At 38.5% G+C, this 24,214-nt stretch overlaps 2 protein-coding genes across 3 annotated transcripts in view; one reads left to right on the forward strand and one right to left on the reverse strand.

The window, feature by feature from the left end:
• LOC140746216 (uncharacterized) overlaps nt 1-24,214 on the reverse strand; it is a 487,763-nt gene that overhangs the window by 13,690 nt on the left and 449,859 nt on the right. For both annotated transcript variants that reach the window (XM_073078267.1, XM_073078268.1), the window contains one exon: nt 12,680-12,720. The gene's annotated coding sequence lies outside the window, so the exon portion shown is untranslated. The remainder of the gene's footprint in view (nt 1-12,679; nt 12,721-24,214) is intronic.
• On the forward strand, nt 499-6,216 carry LOC140746475 (uncharacterized). The gene has a single exon (XM_073078628.1). It carries the CDS (start codon nt 499-501, stop codon nt 6,214-6,216), a length of 5,718 nt encoding a protein of 1,905 aa, XP_072934729.1.

The raw sequence follows: 24,214 nt of genomic DNA on the forward strand, positions 1-24,214 counted from the left end.
GACATAGGAATAGGTGTCATTTATAATAGGTTTTGCAATAGTTTAGGTTTTAATAGAAGTTTAAATAGAAATATGTAAATTCCTAAACAAACTAAATAGATTATTATTATTATTATTGTGAATCGTCGACTCAAGGCCACAGTTTGAACAGGTTCGTACAGGTCCGTACAGGTTTAGACATAGAATAACGGGAAATAGTTGTAATTGGCCAAAAGGCCTATATTCCTGCCTAAACCTACTTCTAGTTGTGGTACTTGAGTCGGGGATATAAATAGGCCAGATTTTCAAATTTTCATTCAGTACTGGCAATAGACCTATGGAACAAAGGAATAAATGGAACAAGAGTAAAACAAGGGATTTCAATTCTTCCAACCCAGCAATTATAGTAATGTGCCCCTGCACATTTAATGGTCCTTCGAAAGCCGAATATTGAAGAAATTGAAGAATAGTAAGTAATATTATCGTTCCAATTGTCATTTTTGTGTATTAGCAAGAAGAATGCCGATCACACGCTCCGTGGGAAAAGAACGCCGAGACTCGACGGAAACGAAGCCCTCCTCGTCTGACGCGACCACTGGGACCTCCGCTACGGGCACAACAACAGAAACGTCGGCCACGGGAACCACCGCGACCGACACTACTGGGGGAACCTCCGCTACAGACACGTCCGTCACGACGAAGGGTACAGTAGCGTCAGTGGCCACTGGCACCACGATGGCCAGGCCGGCCGCGACCATTTTCAAGAATTCCGTCGAGCTCACCGCCAGTACTGATTCACCGACAGTAATACAGAAGCCTTCAGAAGCACATAGTCAGCATGGTTCGCGCGCTCCGAGTCGACGCGCCGGATCCACGCGGTCAAAGGCTTACAAGATAGCCAAGGCCAAAGAAGAGCTTATACGTCTGCAAGTGGAACTTGCAACAGCACGCCTCGCCGTTATAGAAGCAGAAGACGACGATGACGACGTCTCCGAGTACTCAAAAACAGAAGCCGACACCAGGGTCGACGAATGGTTGGAACAGCAAGCGCAACCGAGGCTAGCCATAGCCGACGAGCCGCACCTACCTCTCCGCGAAATAGAAGCCATCACGGAAGAGACAAGGCCGGTTCAACAGAATAATAGTACAGCGCACCATACCCAACCAGATCCGCGAGTACATACAACGGCGGGAGCTCAAGCACCGGCGGGAGTCCACGCGCAGCCAGACTTCTCTCAACTTACGTCAGCGATAACACAGGCCATCAAAGCTAGCCAGCGGTCCTCAAAGTTTGTTGAATTACCGACTTTTAACGGTAATTATCAGGACTGGCTACCTTTTAGAGCAGCATATATGGAAACAGAAGAGTCTTTTTCAATAGTAGAAAATATTAATAGGTTAAGAAGACATCTAATAGGAAGAGCTAAGGAAGCAGTTGAAAGCTTATTGATCACCAACGCGCACCCATCCGATGTTATGAAGACCTTGGAAATGAGATTCGGTAGATCGGAGATGATAGCAATGGCCGAAATAGACACATTGAGAACACTGCCGCGCCTCTGCGAGTCGCCTAGGGATATTTGCGTGTTCTCTACTAAGGTTACAAACGCCGTGTCTACACTTCGGGCATTGAAATGCGTCTACTATCTCTACAATCCGGAGGTATCTAAGGTAATGGTGGACAAGCTTACTCCTACTTTACGTTACAGATATTACGACTTTGCTGCAACACAACCGAAAGAAGAGCCTGACTTATTGAAGTTTGAAAAATTTATGAAGAGAGAAGCTGAGCTGTGCGGACCCTATGCACTCCCCGAACAGATGGCACCGCCGATGTATAGTAATAGACGTCCTCAGAAGACACATACAGTATTAGAAAAGCAGTCTACAGTTATACAGAAATGCCCCGTATGTGAAGAAACAGGTCACATCGCGACGGACTGCAAACAGTTTAAAGAAGCAAACGAAAGCACAAGATGGGATATAGCAAAGAAGAAACGACTATGCTTTCGGTGTCTACGCTTCAGAAACAAGACTCACAACTGCCGAACGAAGCCGTGTGGTATTAATAGTTGTAAGTATTTTCATAACAGGTTACTACACTTCAACAGAACAGAAAAGGCAGAAACAGAAGAGAAGTCAACAGAGGTCATTAACTCCGCGTGGACTACAGCCAGACCTACAAAGAAGCAAACCTTTTTGAAAATAATCCCGGTGCAGGCAACAGGTCCCAAGAATACGGTCAACACTTACGCGTTATTGGATGATGGGTCTACAGTTACGCTGATAGACGACAGCCTTGCCTACGAAATAGGGGCAAAGGGACCCATCGACCCACTACGTATAGAAGCAATCAACGAGTTGAAAACAGCTGAAACAAAGTCAAGAAGAGTTAGCATCACACTCAACGGGTTGAACAATCACACAGCAAGCATTCAAGCGAGAACTATCAAGAACCTGCACGTGTCGCCGCAGGAAATAGCAAGACAACAGATTGAAGAATGTGAACACTTGCGAGATCTTAGCGACGTACTTTCCTATGAAGATGCGAAGCCTACCATACTCATCGGTCAAGACAACTGGCATCTCCTTCTAGCATCAAGAGTGAGAAGGGGAAAGAAGAACCAACCGGTAGCGTCTCTCACGCCACTTGGGTGGGTACTTCACGGAAGCCACAACCGAATTATTGGACGTACCGCTAATTTCGTGTCACACATTACAGAAGCGCCGCAGGAAGATAAGCTTGAAGATCTCATGAAGCATTACTTCGCAATGGACTCGCTATGCATCAACCCAAAGAAGCCACAGTCGGACCCTGAAGAGCAAGCCTTACGTATCTTAAAGAAAAATACAACCCAAACAGAAGAAGGAAGATACGAAACCGCTCTACTATGGAAAAGAGAAGAGGTCGACTTGCCTAACAACTACGACAACTCGCTGACACGTCTTATGCACATAGAAAAGAAGCTTGACCGTAATTCTCAATTAAAACAGAAGTATACAGAACAGATGGACGCGCTTATCAAGAAAGGATACGCCGAGCCTGCACCGAGGACGAAGACTCCCAATAGAACTTGGTATTTACCGCACTTCGCGGTAGTGAACCCAATGAAGCCAGATAAACTCCGAGTGGTACACGACGCCGCAGCGAAGACTAAGGGTGTCGCACTCAACGACTTGCTGTTGAAAGGTCCAGATCTACTGCAATCACTTCCAGGGGTCGTGATGAAGTTCCGACAGCATATGGTTGCAGTAACAGCTGACATTAAGGAAATGTTCATGCAAGTGAAGTTGAGAACAGAAGACAGAGACGCTCTTAGGTACCTGTGGCGAGGGAACCGTCGTGACGATCAACCACCCGAGGAGTATAGAATGACATCACTCATCTTCGGAGCTTCAAGTTCGCCGTCAACAGCAATATTCGTCAAGAACTTGAACGCTAAGAAGTATGAAGAGACCGAGCCAGAAGCAGCCTCCGCCATTATAGAGAAGCATTACGTCGACGACTACCTGGACAGCTTTAGAAGCCTCGAAGAAGCCATACGCATCACTTCAAGCGTGCGTGACATACACAGAAGAGCTTGCTTCGAGTTGAAACAATGGAAGTCCAACACGCCCGCGCTACTACGAGCACTAGGGGAACAGGAGTCGTCACAGGACATAGAACTCTATAAGGCGGGAGAGCAGCTGGAACGTGTGTTAGGAATCGTATGGAAACCGGATACAGACGAACTTACCTTCAACCTCAATTTAACGCGTGTGCCTTGTGAACTTATAGATGGGAAAACACCGACGAAGAGAGAAGCCCTACGTATAGTTATGTCGCTTTTTGATCCGTTAGGCTTTGCTTCACCAGTTACTATAAAAGCTAAGCAGATTTTACAGGAACTCTGGCGGCGTGGGACATCGTGGGACGAGAAAATAGAAGATCACATAGCGGAACAGTGGCGCGACTGGATGGTACATTTGAGAAGCCTCTCGAATATAGCAATACCAAGAAGATACCTACAGTACAGCGACGCTACATCCCTTCAGCTCCACGTGTTCACCGACGCCAGCGAGTCAGCCTACGCAGCGGTATTGTATTGGAGAGCAACGGCACCCAACGGCGACGTCAGCATATCACTAATTATGTCCAAGGCCAAGGTGGCACCTTTAAAGTTAACATCTATACCTAGGTTAGAGCTACAAGCAGCAGTGATGGGAACTCGCCTCGCCGACGCCGTCGTTAAAGAACATCAACGAAAGCCGGACTCAAGAACGTTCTGGACGGACAGCCGCACAGTACTCTCATGGATCAAGGCTGGTTCGCGCTCTTACAAGTCATATGTGGCACATCGCATAGCGGCTATAGAAGAAGGTACAAAGGTAAGTGAGTGGCGCTGGGTGCCAACGAAGTCCAACGTGGCGGACGATGCCACAAGAAATGTCCCAATAGGGTTCAATAAGAACCACAGGTGGTATAGGGGACCGGACTTCCTACACGAGGATTCGAGCACCTGGCCAATAGAAAATTCTGCGTCGTATCCATCAGAACCTACAGGTGAAGAAAGAACACACAACATAGTAACAGAACGAGGTCTGAAGCTGGCTGAAGGTCTACCGGAGGTGTCTAGATTTTCAAATTGGGATAGATTACGTTTCACTACAGCAAGGGTTTTACAGTTTATACAGCTTTGCAGGACGTCTAAACAGCGGGTCAATTACAAGAGGACTAGACGAAACGCTCAAGCGGACCCCGACTGGCGACGTCAAAAGAAGACACCGGTGGCTCCACAGGTAAAGCATAGAAAAATAGAACAAGCCAAGTGTTATATCTCCGTGCCCGCAGAACTCCTCCGAGAAGCAGAAGAGTTATTAATGCGTTCGTCGCAAGAAAGTTCATTTCAGGTTGATATAGATAACATGAAACGTCAGAAGCCTATAGACAGAGATAGCCGATTACATCGTTTAAGTGTCAAGTATGAAAATGGTGCCCTGAGACTCCGAAGCCGCATCGAAGCAATAGAAGCCGTCACAAATGAGGTCAAGAACCCCATGGTGTTGGACGGTGACCATCCGACGGTCAAACTATGGATACACAGCATCCATAGACAGATGCACCACAGCGGAGTCGAGGCCACGGTAAACGAGTGTCGACAAAGGTATTGGGTTCTACGGTTACGTCCGGTGACGCGCACTATAATACGACAATGTCTCAGATGCCGCATGAAAACTCAAGCACCGCCGTACCCGAGAACCGGAGACCTACCATCGTGTCGCTTGGCACATCACAAGCGACCTTTCACATACACAGGAGTCGACTACTTCGGGCCGCTTACAGTAACAGTCGGGCGTACCAATCAGAAGAGGTATGTAGCTATCTTCACCTGTCTAACCACACGTGCTATTCATCTTGAAGTTACAGCATCGCTCACCACCGACTCTGCGGTGATGGCGCTCCGGCGGATGATGGCGCGCCGTGGACGTCCGGCGCAAATATGGTCGGACAACGGCACCAACCTGAGGGGCGCTGACAAGGAACTACGGCAGGCGATCGACGCAGCTACAGCGGAGGAGGCTGCTAAGAAGATCATCTCGTGGCGATTCATCCCACCTGGCGCGCCCTTCATGGGAGGCGCGTGGGAAAGGCTCGTGCGCTCCGTGAAAACTGCACTGCAAGCAACGCTTCACGAACGACATCCAGCAGAAGAAGTCCTCACGACGCTCCTGGCAGAGGTGGAATATACAGTGAACAGCCGACCTCTCACCCACGTGTCAGTGAGCGCCGAGGACCCAGAAGCGCTTACACCGAACCATTTCCTACTCGGCGGGAACGGAAGAGTATCGACCCCGGGAGAGTTCAACGACCGCGACACCATATGCAAAAACAGCTGGCGTGCCGCGCAGAGATTAACCGACATATTCTGGACAAGATGGCTTCGAGAGTACCTTCCTGAGCTTCAACACCGGCGGGAGCCCCACGGAAGAGGGGCAACAGTGAAGATCGGCGACTTAGTACAAATATTGGATAGTAACCTACCTAGGAACATATGGGTTCGAGGTCGGGTCATCGCAACATTTCCGGGTCCAGACAACATAGTAAGAACAGTCGACGTGGCAACCAAGGGAGGAGTTCTACGCCGGCCAGTGAGGAAGCTGGTAGTGCTGCCTATAGAAGACGTCGCCCCAGCACCGACAGAAGATGCAACACAGCTGCACGGCGGGAGAAATGTGCGGGACGACGCGAACAGCTGACTCAAGATTCGACGTAATTATAAGTTTGAAATTGTTTACTTAATTTATAGTTAATAATAGTTCATAAGTTGTAATAAATAAAGACTTCATTATTCGTAACACACGATCAGCTGATTAACATTGTATAGTTCAATGGCCGACGCTAAACAGCTGACTCCAAATCGATCAGCTGATCATAGCAAGTAAGACGTAGTTACGTAAACAGCTGATAGTTTTTAATGTAATTTATTGATGTTTTTATTATGTTTGAATAGTGTTTTACTTATGTTTTATTGTTAATAGTATATAATAGGATTTAATAGAATAGGGAAAATAGATAATAGTTTAAGTTTTGTAAATGTATTAAAATAAATATTTCGTAATAGTTTATAGGACATAGGAATAGGTGTCATTTATAATAGGTTTTGCAATAGTTTAGGTTTTAATAGAAGTTTAAATAGAAATATGTAAATTCCTAAACAAACTAAATAGATTATTATTATTATTATTGTGAATCGTCGACTCAAGGCCACAGTTTGAACAGGTTCGTACAGGTCCGTACAGGTTTAGACATAGAATAACGGGAAATAGTTGTAATTGGCCAAAAGGCCTATATTCCTGCCTAAACCTACTTCTAGTTGTGGTACTTGAGTCGGGGATATAAATAGGCCAGATTTTCAAATTTTCATTCAGTACTGGCAATAGACCTATGGAACAAAGGAATAAATGGAACAAGAGTAAAACAAGGGATTTCAATTCTTCCAACCCAGCAATTATAGTAATGTGCCCCTGCACATCTGTGAAAGGGCTAATCGAACAATTGTTGAGAAGGCAAGATGCATGTTGTTTGACGCAAAGCTCGGTAAACAGTTTTGGGCTGAAGCAACAAACACTGCTGTATATCTTAAAAATCGCTCTCCAACTTCAAGCCTTGAAAATATGACACCATATGAAGCGTGGTACAAAAAGAAACCAGATTTAAGTCATGTTCGTCTGTTTGGAAGCCCAGTGATGGCCCACATACCCAAAGAGAGAAGATTAAAGTGGGATAAAAAGGCTGAGCAATACATTCTTGTTGGCTATGCAGACAATGTAAAAGGATATCGTGTTTATGTACCAAATAAAAATGAAATCATCATAAAGAGAGATATAATAGTCATGGAGGGAAAAGAGGATAGTGAAAAAATGGAAGAGAAGGCTATATGGATTCAGAATGAAGAAAAGAACTTGATTCAAGGAACTGATACAACTCATGATTCACAGGAATTAGGTGAAGAGAGCAGAGATTCAGTGGGGGACAATACCTTGATGAATGAATCTCTGGCCAGTACAAGTTCTGACTCATCGGCTTATGTGGATCCATATGAGACTACAGATAATACTTCAACAGACTCAGTTATACCAACAGATATTTCAACAGGTGAGTTACAAGCTCTAGAAGACGTTGAAGTAGTTGAGAATAAGAGAGTGAGACGTCCACCAAATCGCTATGGATATACAAACATGTGTACTTCAAACGACTTGCCAGATGCTGAGGATATTGACTTCTCTGAAGCGCTGCGTGGGCCTGAAGCAGAGCAATGGAAGCTGGCCATGCGTGAGGAGCTACAGGCATTTGAGTACAATGAGGCATGGGATCTCATAGATGTACCAAGCGATAGTTCAATAGTGCAGAGCAAGTGGGTTTTTAAAAAGAAGTTTGATGTTAACAATAAAGTAAGATATCGTGCTAGATTGGTGGCAAAAGGGTTTTCACAACGAAGAGGTATTGACTATGAGGACACCTTCTCCCCTGTTGTAAAACATTCTACCCTTAGAATGCTATTTGCTCTATGTGTACAATGGGGTATGGACATAACACATCTTGATGTGACTACGGCGTTTTTAAATGGATACTTAAAAGAAAACATTTGTATGGCTATTCCTGAAGGATATGAATGTAAAGATAAAGGTAAAGTTTTAAAACTTAAGAAAGCTATTTATGGGCTTAAACAATCATCTTTAATGTGGTTTGAAAGGGTGAAAGATTGTTTAGATAGACTAGGTTTTAAAACAAGTTCTTATGAACAATGTTTATTTACAAAATTAAGTAATAATGTTAAATTAATTGTAGCAGTATATGTTGATGATTTTTTGATTTTCTCTACATGTAAAAATGAGACAGAAAAATTGATAAATTCACTACATGCAGAATTTAAGATAAAAGATCTAGGTTGTGTAAAAAACTATTTAGGTATGAGGATTAATGTAAACAAGAAGTCTAATACTATAACAATTGATCAACAGCAGTATATAGAACAATTGTTATTAAGATTTGATATGTCTAACTGTAGATCAATAGATACTCCTATAGAATGCAAGCTAAATCTTGAAAAAGCAGAAAATTGTATAACAAATGTACCTTATCAAAGACTTATAGGAAGTTTAATGTATTTAGCTGTCATGTCTCGACCTGATATTTCATATTCCATTAGCTACTTGAGTCAATTCAATAATAGTTACAATGAAACTCATTACAATCATGCAAAGAGAATATTAAGATATTTACAGAAAACTAAACATTATTGTTTAAAATACAGTAGAGATAATTTAAATTTAAAAGGCTTTGTTGATGCTGATTGGGCTGGTGACATGTTAGACAGGAAGTCTTATACTGGCTTCTGCTTTACCATGTGTGGGTCTGTGATATCATGGCAGAGTAGAAAACAGAAGACGGTTTCGTTATCTAGCACAGAAGCTGAATATGTAGCATTATCAGAGGCAACTAGAGAAGCCATATATTTAAGAAATTTGTTTTACGAGATTACAGATAAACTATGTACTATAACATTACATTGTGATAACCAAAGTGCATTGAAATTGGCAACTAGTTCACAATCACCCAATAGAACAAAACATATTGATGTACGTTATCATTATGTCAAAGAAGCTATAAAAAATAATTTAGTCAAAGTTAAGTATGTATCGACTCAAGATATGCCTGCAGATTTGTTGACCAAAGGCTTATTTTCAAATAAACATCATAAATTCTTGGAAATGATAGGTCTTGTTCCTCAGTGAGATTTTGTTTTATTTAGTTAAAGAATTTATGTTTTTAAGTTTATTGTAATATTTCGTTAAGTAGGGGTGTTATAATGTAGTAACAAATTAATACTAATATTATTTAATTTAAATACTACTAACGACATCTGTTGTGTACATAGTATAAACGTTGTTGATTCGTAAATAAATGTCAGTCGTTGAAAAGCAAAGTGCACGTTATTTCACACATTATTGGCTTTGCTAAGTCACAAGTTACTAACTAGTTCACTGTATCAGAGCAAACGTTTCGTTAATTGGTGGTTTGGGGATAACTGTTCCTGAGACGATTGCATGTTCTAGCATGCTACCTATGATATATGCTGCAGAGTTCACTTGTTGAGATACCGAGTGAAGCTTACGTAACTTCTGATAACTTAATGCATGTAACAGAATATAACCGTCATATGCTATAAGTATAGATTGTGTTCTAGTATAGATTTTTTTATAATATAGGAGTAGCACGGTCATGAAGTATACCTGATGGTAAGTGGCCACTGTCGCCCATGGACATCTGTAATCAACCCCAGATATAACTAGATATTCCTACCTGAGGTCGGCCACAGATGCGCCGCTACCTCTGAGGACTAAGCTGGAACGCCTAGGAAAAGTCTGTCTTCCTTATTACACCCTTCAAAACGGAACACAGGAGCGCCTAAAACTGCTGTTATTAGGAGATTTGAAGTTGTTAGAAATCTTTGTGGTCAACTCCAGCGGCACCACCGCCAGACCTATTTCTCCCAAATAACAGCAGTGTTTAGTGCTGCTTTGTTGAATAGTGTGGTAAGGGAGACATACTTTTCCGAGGCGTTCTAGCTTAGTCTAGCTGTAGAGGCGTATTTGTAGCTGATCTCAGGTAGGGGTTTCATCTTATCTGGAGTAGATAACAGTATTCCATAGACCGCAGTAGCCACTTACTAATCAGACTGCATGTTTGTTTCCTACTTTCATTGCAAATTAAATAATTAAGAGATTCTTAACAAGGCTTTCCAATTCGGTGACCAACCTCAGGAACTACTACAGCTCTATCTAAGATAACCTATTTTAATTGGCAGCAATTTCTTGCATTCAGATTAGCTGCATGCAAAGGCCGTTGCGAATGTCCACAAAAACCCTCGTATATATTCTTATATCTTCAGCAGCGTCATCTTCAATTTAAGAACGTGTTATAACTCATAGTATAATCAGATTTCACCCTGTTTACCTGTCCCGTCTCAAATAAGGCGCCTAATAAGGTTGACCCTTCTCAAACCTTCGACACACACGGCAACACTCCTAATCTGGTACTCAGTACACATGAAATCTGTAGTTTCGTACGAAATTTCGGATATTTCCTACTTAAATGCATTGATGGATTATTCCCAATTTAAATTAATTCACGGATGTTCATTTCGGATGGATTTGATGAAGAATGAACAATTTGACAGGTCAGCTTTATATGCGTCAGTACCCTTATTTGCCCATACATTTCCAATCAGCGCCCCTAGCAAACTGTATAAGACCTGATTGGAAATGTATGGGAAATACGTAAACAAATACAAAAACAGTCATTTTCGTAAAAACTCATACTAAGGGTACTGTATGCGTCAGTTCGCATTTGTTCGTAATTGTTTTACTGACACCTTACATGTGTCAGATGCATATTGGCCAAATCATAGAGTTGTTATTAAGATATCTACTCTTTAACATAATATATTTTGTTATCTTTATTAACAATCAATATTTTCAGTGATAACTATGATCGTAAAACTGCTTGCAAGCAGTATTAAAATAATATTAAAAATGGTAGGTATGTCATAAATTTAGTATTAAACACCAGTGTAAAAGTACTTTGTATAAAACGGACGAAATCGCGGGCAAAAGCTAGCTTAGTGATAATAATAACAATACCATTATACTATTATTGTGCTTCTTCCAGGAAAAGGATCTTATTCTGATTACTATTGAATTAGACGCATCTAAAGCCAGTTTTCCACTATGGGATATAATACCTTGATTTTAGTGGAATGCTACACAATAATAAGCACGACATCAAACATTTTCAAATATTTGAAGTTTCAGGCTTAAGTATTAGTCCTATGTTTGCCATTTTACTTAGGGTGGGTTGCAACGAAAGCCCGGTTAAAGTTTGCGTTAAAGTTAAATATAACAGTAGCTTTGACGGTAGCGATGGAATGTAAGAATTCCGTGTTGCACCAATAGATTTGTCATTAACGTCATTTGTGTCGCTGTCACCGAAATTTTTAGTCGAAATTGACAGATAGGGAAATTGACAAGTAAAGTAATTTTAACTGATTTTTTGATATTTTTTTATCACCTCTATGATATAAGTTGTTTTTATATTTCTGTCAGAAAACTCATCAATGATATACTCTTCTGACAAGAATATGAAAAACAAAACGACGTTACTAATAAACATATTTTTAGTATCCTATTATTTAAATGTAGGTACGTGTTTCTGTGTGGGAGATTTCACGTACAAACAATAAACTATACTATTACTAGCTGACCCGGCAAAAGTTGTGTTCCCATATAAATAAAAAATAGATAGTAGCCGATTCTTAGACCTACTAAATATGCATATAAAATTTGGTGAAAATAGGTAAAGCCATTTCGGAGGAGTACGGTAACTAATATTGTGACACAAGAATTGTATATATAAGATATATTCGATAGTGAAAACCCAGCTTTACAACCCCTACAATTCCCGCTAACGCAAGTACTAATTTATTAATCGTCTATTGCGTACGGAATAACAAACTTACTTTATTAACACCAGAATTGGATCAATTACAATTCACTAATGTGCTTACGTATTCAGTGGGGTGTCCTGGGAGTGGTACTTCTGTATTCCGGGACTTTTGTTCTCTTCATTCCCGTTTATGGAGAAATAAACAGGGAATTTTGTTGCTTCATCGGTAAGGTTTTTGGAGCGGAAAAGTGTTTTAATAGAAAACAATTTTAATAAGAATACTAAGTAAAACTATTTGAATTGTAATCAACTCAGATTAGATTAGATTACTACCTGGGGTTGGTCGCAGACCATCCACTTACTGAGGACTAAGTTGAAATGCCTCAGATAATCCCATCAAAGTGGAACATTAGCGCTTAACACTGCTGTTAAATAAATTATTCTGATGAAATGAATTATTCTGAGCAAATAAATCACTCTATTTCATTCTATTACACAAAGTGTACATCACATACAGTATGATGATAAATGGCAAATGTCCGTAGACATCTTTAATAATCAATCCCAGACAAGATCCTACGACAAGGAATCCTACATACGGATGGCCCGCGATGCGTTTATACCATAAGTTGCAATGCCCTCGCGAGAATGTCACACTTTATAATATTTATATTAAAGTTTAAAATTATATATTAACGAAAAACGATTATTTACCTTAATAATGATAAATTCCTTTTCGCTCCCTCATTTGAAACCTGTAACAAAGAAATTTATAAGTGTTAATAATAGACGAAAAAACATATTTAAGTACTATTGTATCTTTGCATATCAACCAATTTTCTTTTTGTTTGGTATCTATACTATAATAGTATAAAGAGGAAAACTTTGTGTGTTTGTTTGATTGTAATGAATAGGCTCAAAAACTACGGGACCGATTTTAAAATTTCTTTCACCATTCGAAAGCTACATTATCCACGAGTAACATAGGCTGTATTTTATATGAAATATATTTGATAAATATATTTTGAGGCGGTACAAAGTTTGCCGGGTCAGCTAGAATGAAATCTATAAATTTGAAACGTGAATTTTTTTTTTCATAAATTATAAATAATAGTTAAGGTCTTTCGACCACTGGCCGAACACTCAAAACGCCCGTAATAACAATCCGTTACCAATTTTTGTTTGCCAATGTTCGAATTTTGTCAATTTTTGGGTACCTAAACTGACGAATATCGATCCTTAGTAGTCAAAACTTTGGATAGATTGATTAAAAACAAGTAATTAATTTAAAAAATCAAAATCCCGACTGCACCAAACCACCACGTGTCTGCTTCAAAACCAAAAGATGTTCAAACGATATTATCCTATTTTATTTATCCTAGTGCTCATTTACGCTATATAAAGAACCTATGTGTGAAATTCCAGCACGCTTAAGTCACAGTACAAATATGGATATATCTATATTTCTACTGTGCTTAAGTTCAGCGGTTTCCATTTGCGTTGATCTCTGGCACAGCAACTCACTCATTTAGTCAGACAGTCATCTCGATGTGTATATATGTACTAGCTGACCCGGTAAACGTTGTGTTGCCATATAAATAAAAAAATGTTAAGGGCGAACAACCCTTAACACTTAGGGGTAAAAAAATAGATAGTGGCCGATTCTCAGACCTACTGATTATGTATATAAAATTTGGTGAAAATCGGTGAAGCCGTTTCGGAGGAGTACGGTAACTAACACGAGAATTTTATATATAAGATATATTATATAATCTATGAGTAATCTACTCTTAATTTTCTTTATTTCGACACCCTACTCGATAGGTTTGGTTAATTTTTTTTAAAACGTGTTACTATTTCGCGAGAAAAATTCACCATTTACGGTCTATAAAATATATAACTTCAGTAATTCAAAGTTTCGGTCATTATTTTACCTCGTTAGAGGTAGAATTTCATTATTTTTATCCAACAATCCTGATACAAAATTTCATAGTGTTTGCTTCAAAATTGACGGTTGTTCAAATGAACTTTTAACCCTTATTTAACCCTCTACGGGGTTGATTTTTCGGAGGGGGATAAATAAGTGCGTCCTTGTTCCTACCCAGAAAGCCAAATATAAAATTTTATAGCAGTTGCTTCAAAATTAAAGGATTTCAAAAAAACTGTTTTTCCCTATTTTACCCTCTTAAGGGTAGAATTTCCAAAAGGCCTTTCTTAGTACTTATTCAAGCTATATAGAGAACCTGTGTGCAAAATTTCAGAACTGTAAGGTCCTTAGTTTAGGCTGTACGTTGATTTCTCAAAAATGAAAAAGTCATTTAGTTAGTCAGTCAGTCAGTCACCTTGCTGTTTTATATATATACAAATATGTTTTTATAATCTCCGTTTAATTTCCTTTCATTTGATACCCTACTCGATAGGTTCGGTTAACTTTTTTTTTTAAATGTGTTACTATTTCGCGCCAAAAATCCGCCATTTTGATTTTTTTTTACTAACACCTATCTAAGGACACTCGGGTCATTGAGACAAATATAATGACACCTTAACTGTTGAAATTCATCCAGCCGTTTGTTAGATTGGATCAAATAAAGAAAGACAAACATACAAGATACGCGCGAAAAACATAACCCTTCCTTGGCAGTCGGGTAATAACGGGCTTAAAACTTTTTTTTTATAATATAAGAGTAGCAGACGAGCATGCAGTCCTGATGGTAAGTGGCTACTGCCGCCCATGGACATCTGTAATCAACCCCAGATAGGATTAGATATTCCAACCTGAGGTCGGCCACAGACTAAGCTGGAACACCTCGGAAACGTCTGTCTCCCTTACCACACCCTTCAAACCGGAACAGAGCAGCGCCTAACACTGCTGTTATTAGGTAGAAATAGGTGTGGCGGTGGTGCCGCCGTAGTCGAACCACAAACGGTTCTACCACCTTCAAACTATCTAAAGTAAGTATTCTTTATGTAACGATACCGTTATATTTGCCAGACTATTTACAGTAGAGTGTATTTATTTATGATTTTGCTTTCGTTACTACTTAAGTTGTACAAATTTATTCAGCGAAGGCTTTTATATAAATTCTAGGCTTTAATTGTAGAATCACTTTTATCTGGTTATAAATCTTTTAGGACATCCAGAGTTATTCTGGACCGTTTTATCTTTATTTTAGTAAAAGGTTTATAGAACAACGTTTTGCCTTATTTATTTTTTGATTTTGATAAAGGCTTATTCAGACTTGTTTTTCAACTTGATATTCTGGAAAATAGAAAATATCGTACACGTTTTTCATAAAAACGAGTTCCCATTAACGTTAAGTTATTAATAACTAAGGAATAATTTTAAATTCTGTGCTTAAATTTTTCTTTAATACCTCTTAAAGGTTTTCTCTGATTTTTTAAAGTTATGTGCGTTTGGCCAATTTATTATCTGAGAGATTAAAAAAACGTCCTCAAAGGTGTCTGAAATCTATCAATACGCACTTGGCCAGTTCGGTAGACTATGGCCTAATCCTTGACATTATGAGAGGAAACCCGTGCCCAGTGGATAATGGATTGACGAGTGTAAATGTGCCCTTAGATATATATCAACGCTTAAAACCCAAGTGAAGGGCAGGAAGGAAGGGCGTGCTCAAGAATACCGGGACAGTCAAATGCCAGGTTAGTCACGTAGGAACTCATCAATTTGAAATGTAACGCCCTTACGTGACCGGTGTTGTGACTGAATGACCCTTGCTGTATCCGTCTTCTATTCAAATCCAAACGATCTTGCTATTGTTAAACGCTAGAAAATCTTAAATAGGGTACAGCTGTATCTACGAATTGTATTTTATTCCTTCATTTTGATATTATTCTCATGTATTATAATAACACATCAGAAAAATCGAAGACTTTCGTTTCATTTTCATTTTCACAAAAAGTGTATTTTTGAAATATTGGCATAGCTATATGCTATTGATATTGGTATATAATTTTTCAATAACCATTTAGTATTTTAGCCATGTTTCTGAAGATATGTTCATAAACATGGTTATAACGTATAATTTGCGTAGCAGTCTTCCTGGGTTTGATGAATATAAGGGCACGCTAGCCTCAATAATTATATTTACACTCTTACTTTCACAAACATTTCTTAAATTACAATAATCTCTTAATATAAGATGGATTGTGTTTTGATTGCTACTTGAGAATGATAAGATCTTAAGCCATAGCTTAACCTTCCCACTTAACTTAACTTCACCACAGCCAAGTGCGAATTGATAATCGTAAACTTCACGCTTTTGAGATTTTTTTTGGTAACACTTACCCAAATTTTATCGCCACAATCTATTTACTAAGGCTTCCTACGTCGTTAAATGGATCGAAGACCTTAAACATAAAAGTTCAGCAAGTTTGTGGATTTACACAAAACGGTTCTTTAACTCGATGCCACAAACCGTAAAACCTCTCAGTATCAGCAATTCAGATGATCTCATCGCTTAAGCCCGACTACGGTTTCCGTTTCAGAATTGTGCGTGATTGTACAAAGCTATGGTATAAAGGGGTACAGTTATGTAGAACGAGCGATAAATAGTACTATTATGAAATAAATTCGAATCAGGAAATAGTTTATTAATAAATATACTTAAGCCCAGATAAGGTCTTTATTAAAGATTCATTAGATATTTATTAAAAAAATAGACATACATTACAACATTCGTTCTAACTTAAACTCTAAGAGTCTTCAGTGGTAGGAAAGCATCTTCGGCCGACCTCGGGAAACTTCTATTAATCCTATATATTATGGTTTATTGTGAAGTGGCAGTTGATATTTACCAACAGGAGTGTACGCTCGTTTGCAACTTCTATAAAATTGGGTGTTAACAAGGTTTGTTGTTAGAAAATGTTATTGTGTAACAATGAAATCTTATTAGTTTAATTCAATTCTCAGAAACGTACTTCACATAGAGCCTCATGCATTACTGTTATTTGTCTTGGGTGTCATCTTTACTCCTTACTAATATTATAAATCTGAAAGTAACTCTGTGTGTCTGTCTGTCTGTCTCTTCTTCACGCCTAAACCACTGAAACGATTTTAATGGAATTTTGTATGAAGATAGTCTGAGACCCAAGAAAGGACATAGGATAGTTTTTATCCCGGAAATCCCACGGGAACTAGGAATGGCGATCTAAGATCGATTAATCGGAGAATCGATCTTTTGGACCAAAAAGTCGATTATTTTAATCTATATTAGTAAGGATTGAATCGTAAACTATGCATTTGATCTTTAGCAAAGTAGTTGTCCATGAGCCCACGAAGGTTTCAGAATTGGTACGACCAATTTTCGCCAGATAGCGCCGCTGTCATTCCAATGAAGGTACGAATTTTCAGTTTTATGTATGTTAGTATGTCATATTATTTTCTTTTAAAAGCAGGCGAAGCCGCGGGCAAAAACTAATAAAACATAAAGATGAGTATAAAACACCCACACTCATAAGAGAAACGGAAATTCACTATTTGGATAAGATTGATAAGGAACCAGACCCAGAACCCTACACATATCAAACCGATATAGTAACCGCGCGGGTCACCAATTAATGTTTCAAAACAATGAGAGATTTCCAAAATGCGAATTTGCATCTGTGTATTCATAATGGCTTAGTAACAATGCACGTTCTATATTAATGTTTACCGCCTGAGGACACCCGCTCTAAATTTACAATGTAACAGCACAGTAGGTTCATTTTTCAAAGTGAACGTTAGGGCTGCCAAAAACTGTTTCGAGAGAAATTTGATAAGACTTATCTATTGTGAAAATACAGATGCAAAAAAAATATTATTACTAGAAATTATTTTGTTGTGACATTAATATTGGGAAGTAAAAAAAAAAATATCAACCTTTCCTTTTTTTTAACAACACACTATCTAAAATATTAAAAACAACTTAAAAATATGAAATAAAAAAGTATAGGACTTATTAAATTATTTACACTTTATTCTTTTAAAATTAGTGTTTCTGTTACCACATCTTTTTTGGTATAACATATTTTATAATTTAATCTGATTAATTTGAGTGACAACCCTAGCAACAGTATCCCAGTATCACAAAGTTCACAAGTTTAGTGGCAATAAAACTTTGTATGCACAGCTTCCCGCGAACGGGATTTTACTATGAAATTGTTCATCTTATCACATTAATTTTATAGAGGTGGTACGAACAAAAGATTTGATCTTCTTTTTACCACACGTGTATAATAGTTGCATGGTAGATTTTAACATACACTATCTATATTCCTTTGTTTAAAATTATAAAGCTGGGTAGATTGTTTTTTTGAACTAGTGTACTGTGAAATTAATATGGTAGAGAACCCTTTGTGATTCGACTCCGGAGGCGGCGACGTCACATCTATTCCTGCCTAATAACAGTACCCTTACCATGAGTTTTCAAAACATCCCACAATTTTACGTTACGTTTACTCAATCCATTATTCTGTTCCGTTTGCTTCAGTAGACTGAGTAAACGTAACAATAACTAAGTGCTCAAGTCTTTCTGTCTGTCTCATATATTCGCAAAAAAGAGAGACAAAACACAAAGCGCCATTTTGTTAATTTAGACATTTAATGTTACGTTACTGACACTATAGTTCTGATAAAATCCGCTAGGGGCGTTGATTGGAATTTGTATGGGCAAATACGTAAACAAATACCAAAACAGTCATATTTGTCAAAACGTAAAAACTCATGGTAAGGGTACAGCGATGTTAAGCGCTGCTGTGTTCTGGTTTGAAGGATGTGGTATGAAAGCCATACTTATACGTTCCAACTTAATTCTCAGTGGTAGCAACACATCTACGGCCTATCTCATTTAAGACTCTAGTGTTATTTGGGGCTAATAACGCTCATGGACGTATCCATGAGCGTCACTGCCCACTTACCATCACAGCCCTGTGACAGACGGCATTTTTTAATAATATAGGAGTAGCAGACGAGCATGCAGTCCACCTGATGGTAAGTGGCTACTACCGCCCATGGACATCTGTAGTCAACCCCAGATAGGATTAGATATTCCTACATGAGGTCGGCCACAGATGCGCCGCTACCCCTGGGGACTAAGCTGGAACGCCTCGGAAAAGTATGTCTCCGTTACCTCACCTTACCACACAGGCAGAAAAAGGTATGGCGGTGACGCCGCCGGAGTCAAACCAAAAAGGGTTCTACCACCTTGACTAATGGACACACAGCAGAGGCGCAATAATGGGGTTCCGTTTTTACCCTTTGGCTACGAGACCCTAAAAATTGTTAGGAAACGCAATTAGGTCCTTTACATTAAATTTACTTACTTGTGTACTTAGTTCTTGCAGTAATGTTTACTTTTATGTGTGTGTAATGTGTATTTATGTTCAGTATATGTGTGAGTTATGTGGTCAACAAAGGCTTTATTAACCTACAGAGCTCTTACTTTTAAATTAAATTTACTTACTTCTGTACTTAGCCCTTGCAGTAATATTTACTTTTATGTGTGTTTGTATTTATGTGCAGCATCTGTGTGAGTTATGTGGTCCACAAAGGCTTTATTAATGTACCAAGAGCGTTACTTTACAAAGTAACATATAGAGCGTAGGAGTCATTTTTCACGTTGCTGTGTCCGAGAGAATAATACAACATTGTTGCTTGCAATGGATACGTATATTCATTTAAAGTTTAAAATAATGTCTGTAATAACTGATATTTTGTTTTTTTTTTTTTATATAAATAGACGTAGCAATTTTATAAGTGGCTACTGCCGCCCATGGACATCTGTAATCAACCCCAGATAGGATTAGATATTCCTACCTGAGGTCGGCCACAGATGCGCCGCTACCCCTGAGGACTAAGCTGAAACGCCTCGGAAAAGTCTGTCTGTCTGTCTGTCCCTTACCACACCCTTCAAACCGGAACACAGCAGCGCCTAACTCTGCTGTTATTAGGTAGAAATAGGTGTGGCGGTGGTGCCGCCGGAGTCGTACCACAAAGGGTTCTACCAGCTTCACCTTCTGTGTGTTTTAATGAACTTGTCCCTTTATTACAAGATTGAAGTAGCACACGAGCGTGCAGTTCACCTGCTGATACATTTGCAGTGCTGTCTGTAGGGATATTTACAACCAACTTCATCTAGTACATTTTTTTACTGCAGCCGATCACAGATTTGTTGCCACTCTCGAGTGCTAATACGGTAGCCTCATTAAATCATTCTACATTCACACTCCTATGCTAAAAAGAAGAACTGCTCCACACTAGAAATTGATTTAACATTTTTATAACGATCCGAACTAATATTATATATGAAAATGTGAGTTTGTTTGTGAGCTACAATTTCTCGCCTGAACCAATGGTCATGAAATTATGTAGATACGTTATTAGGGGTCCAGGGAAGGAGATAAGGTACATTTAATCTCGAAAAATGTACCGTTCCCCAGGCGTAGATAAAAATCTCTGAACGTGAGGGAAGCCGCGGGTAAAAGCAAGTGGTTATATTTATGAAAACTAAAAAGCTTTGTACAATGCAACAAATGTAAAATGCAAAAATTTCCTGTGTATAGTCAATTGAATTTCAAGTTTTCTTGATGTTTCGTTTTATATGCGATTCTCAAAAATAGTTAGCATGTCAAAGAAGCAACAACGGTTGTTGTTTAAATGAGAAATGTAAATCTTAACTTTTACTGCGAAACCTAAGTTAATATTTGAAAACCACATACCTAAGTATATGAAAAAGATAACTTTTAAACAGAATAATAATAAAAATACTAAGCAAATTAAAGTTAACTAGAAGGAAGTAAAATTAAATTATAAATAATAATAAATTGAACTTATTAAATAAACTCCTATTTGTGACATAATGCCCAGAACCTGTTTTCTATTTGTAACCATGACTGTGTAGTTGTAAAGGTATTACAACCAAAGACTTCGACTCCGGAGGTATCAACGTCAATCTATTGTTGTCATATAAAAGCAGGGTTAATCGCTGCTGCACTTGAGTTAGAAGGTTGTGGTGATAAAGAGATCATCAGACTTATACAAGGTCCCATCGTAGTCCTCAGAGGCTATTTACACACACATTTATAGTCGACGTTAAGTAGGACTTCAATCCTATGTGGAGTCGATTACAGATGTCCATGGGCGGCGACGACCACCCTCAATTAGGGCATGCTCGTTTGATACTTTTATGTATTGTATTAAAGAAAGGTCCAAAATATTATATAGGTCCATGTAATATAACGTTTTACAGCTATTGAATTGTCAATAAAAATAATGAACACAAATATTTGAATGAAATAAAATACACAAAAATACTGCAATATTTATTTTGATCAGCGTATTTGTAAAAACAATAAAACAAAGCCATGTAATGAATGGTACAGCAATCGTTTGATTAATCCTAAACAACAGTGGGGGAGGCACGTGCCCGTAGATACATTACAAACGACACATACGGTTACAGCTCTATGTGATTTAGAGCTTATAGAAACCATGTATAGTTTTTGTCACGAACGAGCAAGATATGTTTATTAGTGATCGAAGAAGATATGGAATAAACTTCGGGCCCCCGATTGAGAGGCCAAGTTTCAGCCACTTGACCATCGCTTAAATAAAGCAATAATCTATAGTTTCTCTATATTCTATCATCATCATCATCAACCCATTATTGTCCCACTGCTGGGCACGGGTCTCCTCTCAGAATGAGAAGGATTTGGCTATAGTCCACCGCGCTGGCCAGTTGCGTATTGGTAGACTTCACATACCTTTAGGGTCTTTTTTTTTATAAAATCTCTCAGGTGTGCAGGTTTCCTCGCGATGTTTCCCTTCACCGTTTATGCAAGCGATAATTTATTTCTAATACGCACATAATTTTGAAAAATCAGAGGTGCGTGGATTTGTGCCTGGGATTTGGATCTCGGACCTTTCGATCGAGTTCCTTAACCACTAGGCTATCACTGTTTCTATATTGAAGTCTATTAGGCAGATGAAATAAGAGTGACGTCATTGTTAAGATTTACTCACAATGTTGAGATATAACCCAATTTCCTTACGACACATGGCCGTGGAAATAATTATTCGTTATGACATCTGCGAAACCTTTGTCATTTTATACGTGGAGATGTCTCATAATGCACGGTAATAAAGATAACGTGACATATATTATTCTTCATATAATATAATTATATTTTCGTGAAATGTGTCTTAGTTATTTTGCAGAACTCAGGTTTCACAATACAATTATATTTTTGTGATGTGCCTATTACGTCTTAGTTATTTCGCAGAATTCAGTACCCTTACCATGAGTTTTCAAAACATCCCACAATTTTACGTTACGTTTACTCAATCCATTATTCTGTTCCGTTTGCTTCAGTTGACTGAGTAAACGTATCTAACAATAAGTAAGTGCTCAAGTCTTTTTGTCCCATGTTCGCAAAAAAGAGAGCCAAAACATAAAGCGCCATTTTGTCAATTTAGACATTTAATGTCACGTTACTGACACTATAGTTCTGATACAATCCGCTAGCGGCGCTGATTGGAATTTGTATGAGCAAATACATAAACAAATACCAAAACAACCATATTTGTCTAAACGTAAAAACTCATGGTAAGGGTACAGGTACTTACACGGTGTTGAAGCCGATATTTTCATACATGTAACAGTAGAGTTATAACTTATAACCCATTACAGTCCCACTTCTGGGTACGGGTCTCTTCGGAGTGGGAGGGGTTAGGTCAAAGTCCATTGCACTGGGCAAGTGCGTAAAAGTGCAAAATTAGCCGCAATGTGCTTTCATAATGGCTACATAAGCCAGCCATCAGCATTAAATAAATAACGCTTTCTATTCTTTTGGTCCAACACAAGAATTTACTGTGTCATTAGTGTCATGGACACACATATAAATTTATCATACCACCCACTCATCATGAATCCACTGCAGACGGGCACGGTGACCACTCCATCAGGCTGGTCGTAATTTTGCCGGAACTACAACTCATATCAGCTTTTATAATATAGGGGTAGCAGACAAGCATGTAGACCACCTGATGGTAAGTGGCTACTATCATCCATGAACAGCTGCAATCAAACCCAGATAGAATTAAATATTCCTACATAAGGTCGGTCACAGATGCGCAGATACTCCTGAGGACTAAGCTGGAACGCCTCGGAAAAATACTCTTAACACTGCTTCTATTAGAAATATAATAGGCTAAATTCAATGAGTTAATAATTTATTCTAGTACCTATTTTACATTAAAGTTTACGTATTAAACCACTTCAAACAATGAAACTACTACATATTGTAGAAGTAATTGAATATAAATTGAAGGAGCTTCATAAATACAATTCATTATAGTGAAGTACAGGCCAGAATTGGATGTTCTTTTAAAGTATTTCTTTTTTCGCACTTTCATTCCATATTTTTCATTACTGTATTCCACTTCATGTAAGAGCACTTTAAATAATTGGACAGTCCTCAGACGCATAGCCTTTTGTTAAAAATTAATCTTATGGGATTAAACGTGCAATTCTTGCGTGTATTGTGACATAAGTATGGAAATTCTAAAATTACCTACGTTAAAACTTAATATTAAAGGTAGCTGTGTTCTGATTAAAAGTGAATGACACATACAAAAGACAATTTACACTTATTTACAAAGATCGAAATTTGACAATGATAGGCAAAACATGAGATAGACTGAATATTTATGACTGTGTATTTCGAAGTAAATTGAAGTCAAGAATAATCTGAGCAAAATCCATTGAAATGCCTAAATAATACGAGTACTCGTACTCTTTTATTGTTTTAGAACGAAGAATTAAATAGTTATGTAACAATGCAAAACAAAGCACTATAACTTAAGTTTACAAAGATATTTCAAAAACCTAGCTATTGCATTTCGATGCAGGACATTGCGTTTACAGCTCGTAGGGGATCTACTCAGTCTGGCGTGAGTTTACAACCCAGACATAATTCACTTGTTACAGTTACTGCTTGATAAACCCGCTACTCTTATAGAGACACTGTTGCAAACGTAGAAACTATTTTGTCGATTGACAATTTTCTTTCAAAGTTCAATAGTTTTTAAGATAATAATTTACTAAATATGGTCTGACTTTTAAGATGATAAGCATGAAGATGAAAAGATTTATTTTATGTATTATAACCAAACCAAATAACCAATTGCGAAAAGTTACATAATTCCAAAGATCCCAGTTAAAAAATCCCAAAACAATTCTGACTTTCATGGGG

Source organism: Epargyreus clarus, unplaced genomic scaffold (genome assembly GCF_041222505.1).
Source record: "Epargyreus clarus isolate Ecla_fem2 unplaced genomic scaffold, WU_Ecla_fem_2.2 ptg000012l, whole genome shotgun sequence".
NCBI classification, from domain to species: domain Eukaryota; kingdom Metazoa; phylum Arthropoda; class Insecta; order Lepidoptera; family Hesperiidae; genus Epargyreus; species Epargyreus clarus.

Bases quoted from the DNA above. Each gene is read 5' to 3' on its own strand.
- LOC140746475 (XM_073078628.1), top strand. From the start codon at position 499: ATGCCGATCACACGCTCCGTGGGAAAAGAACGCCGAGACTCGACGGAA.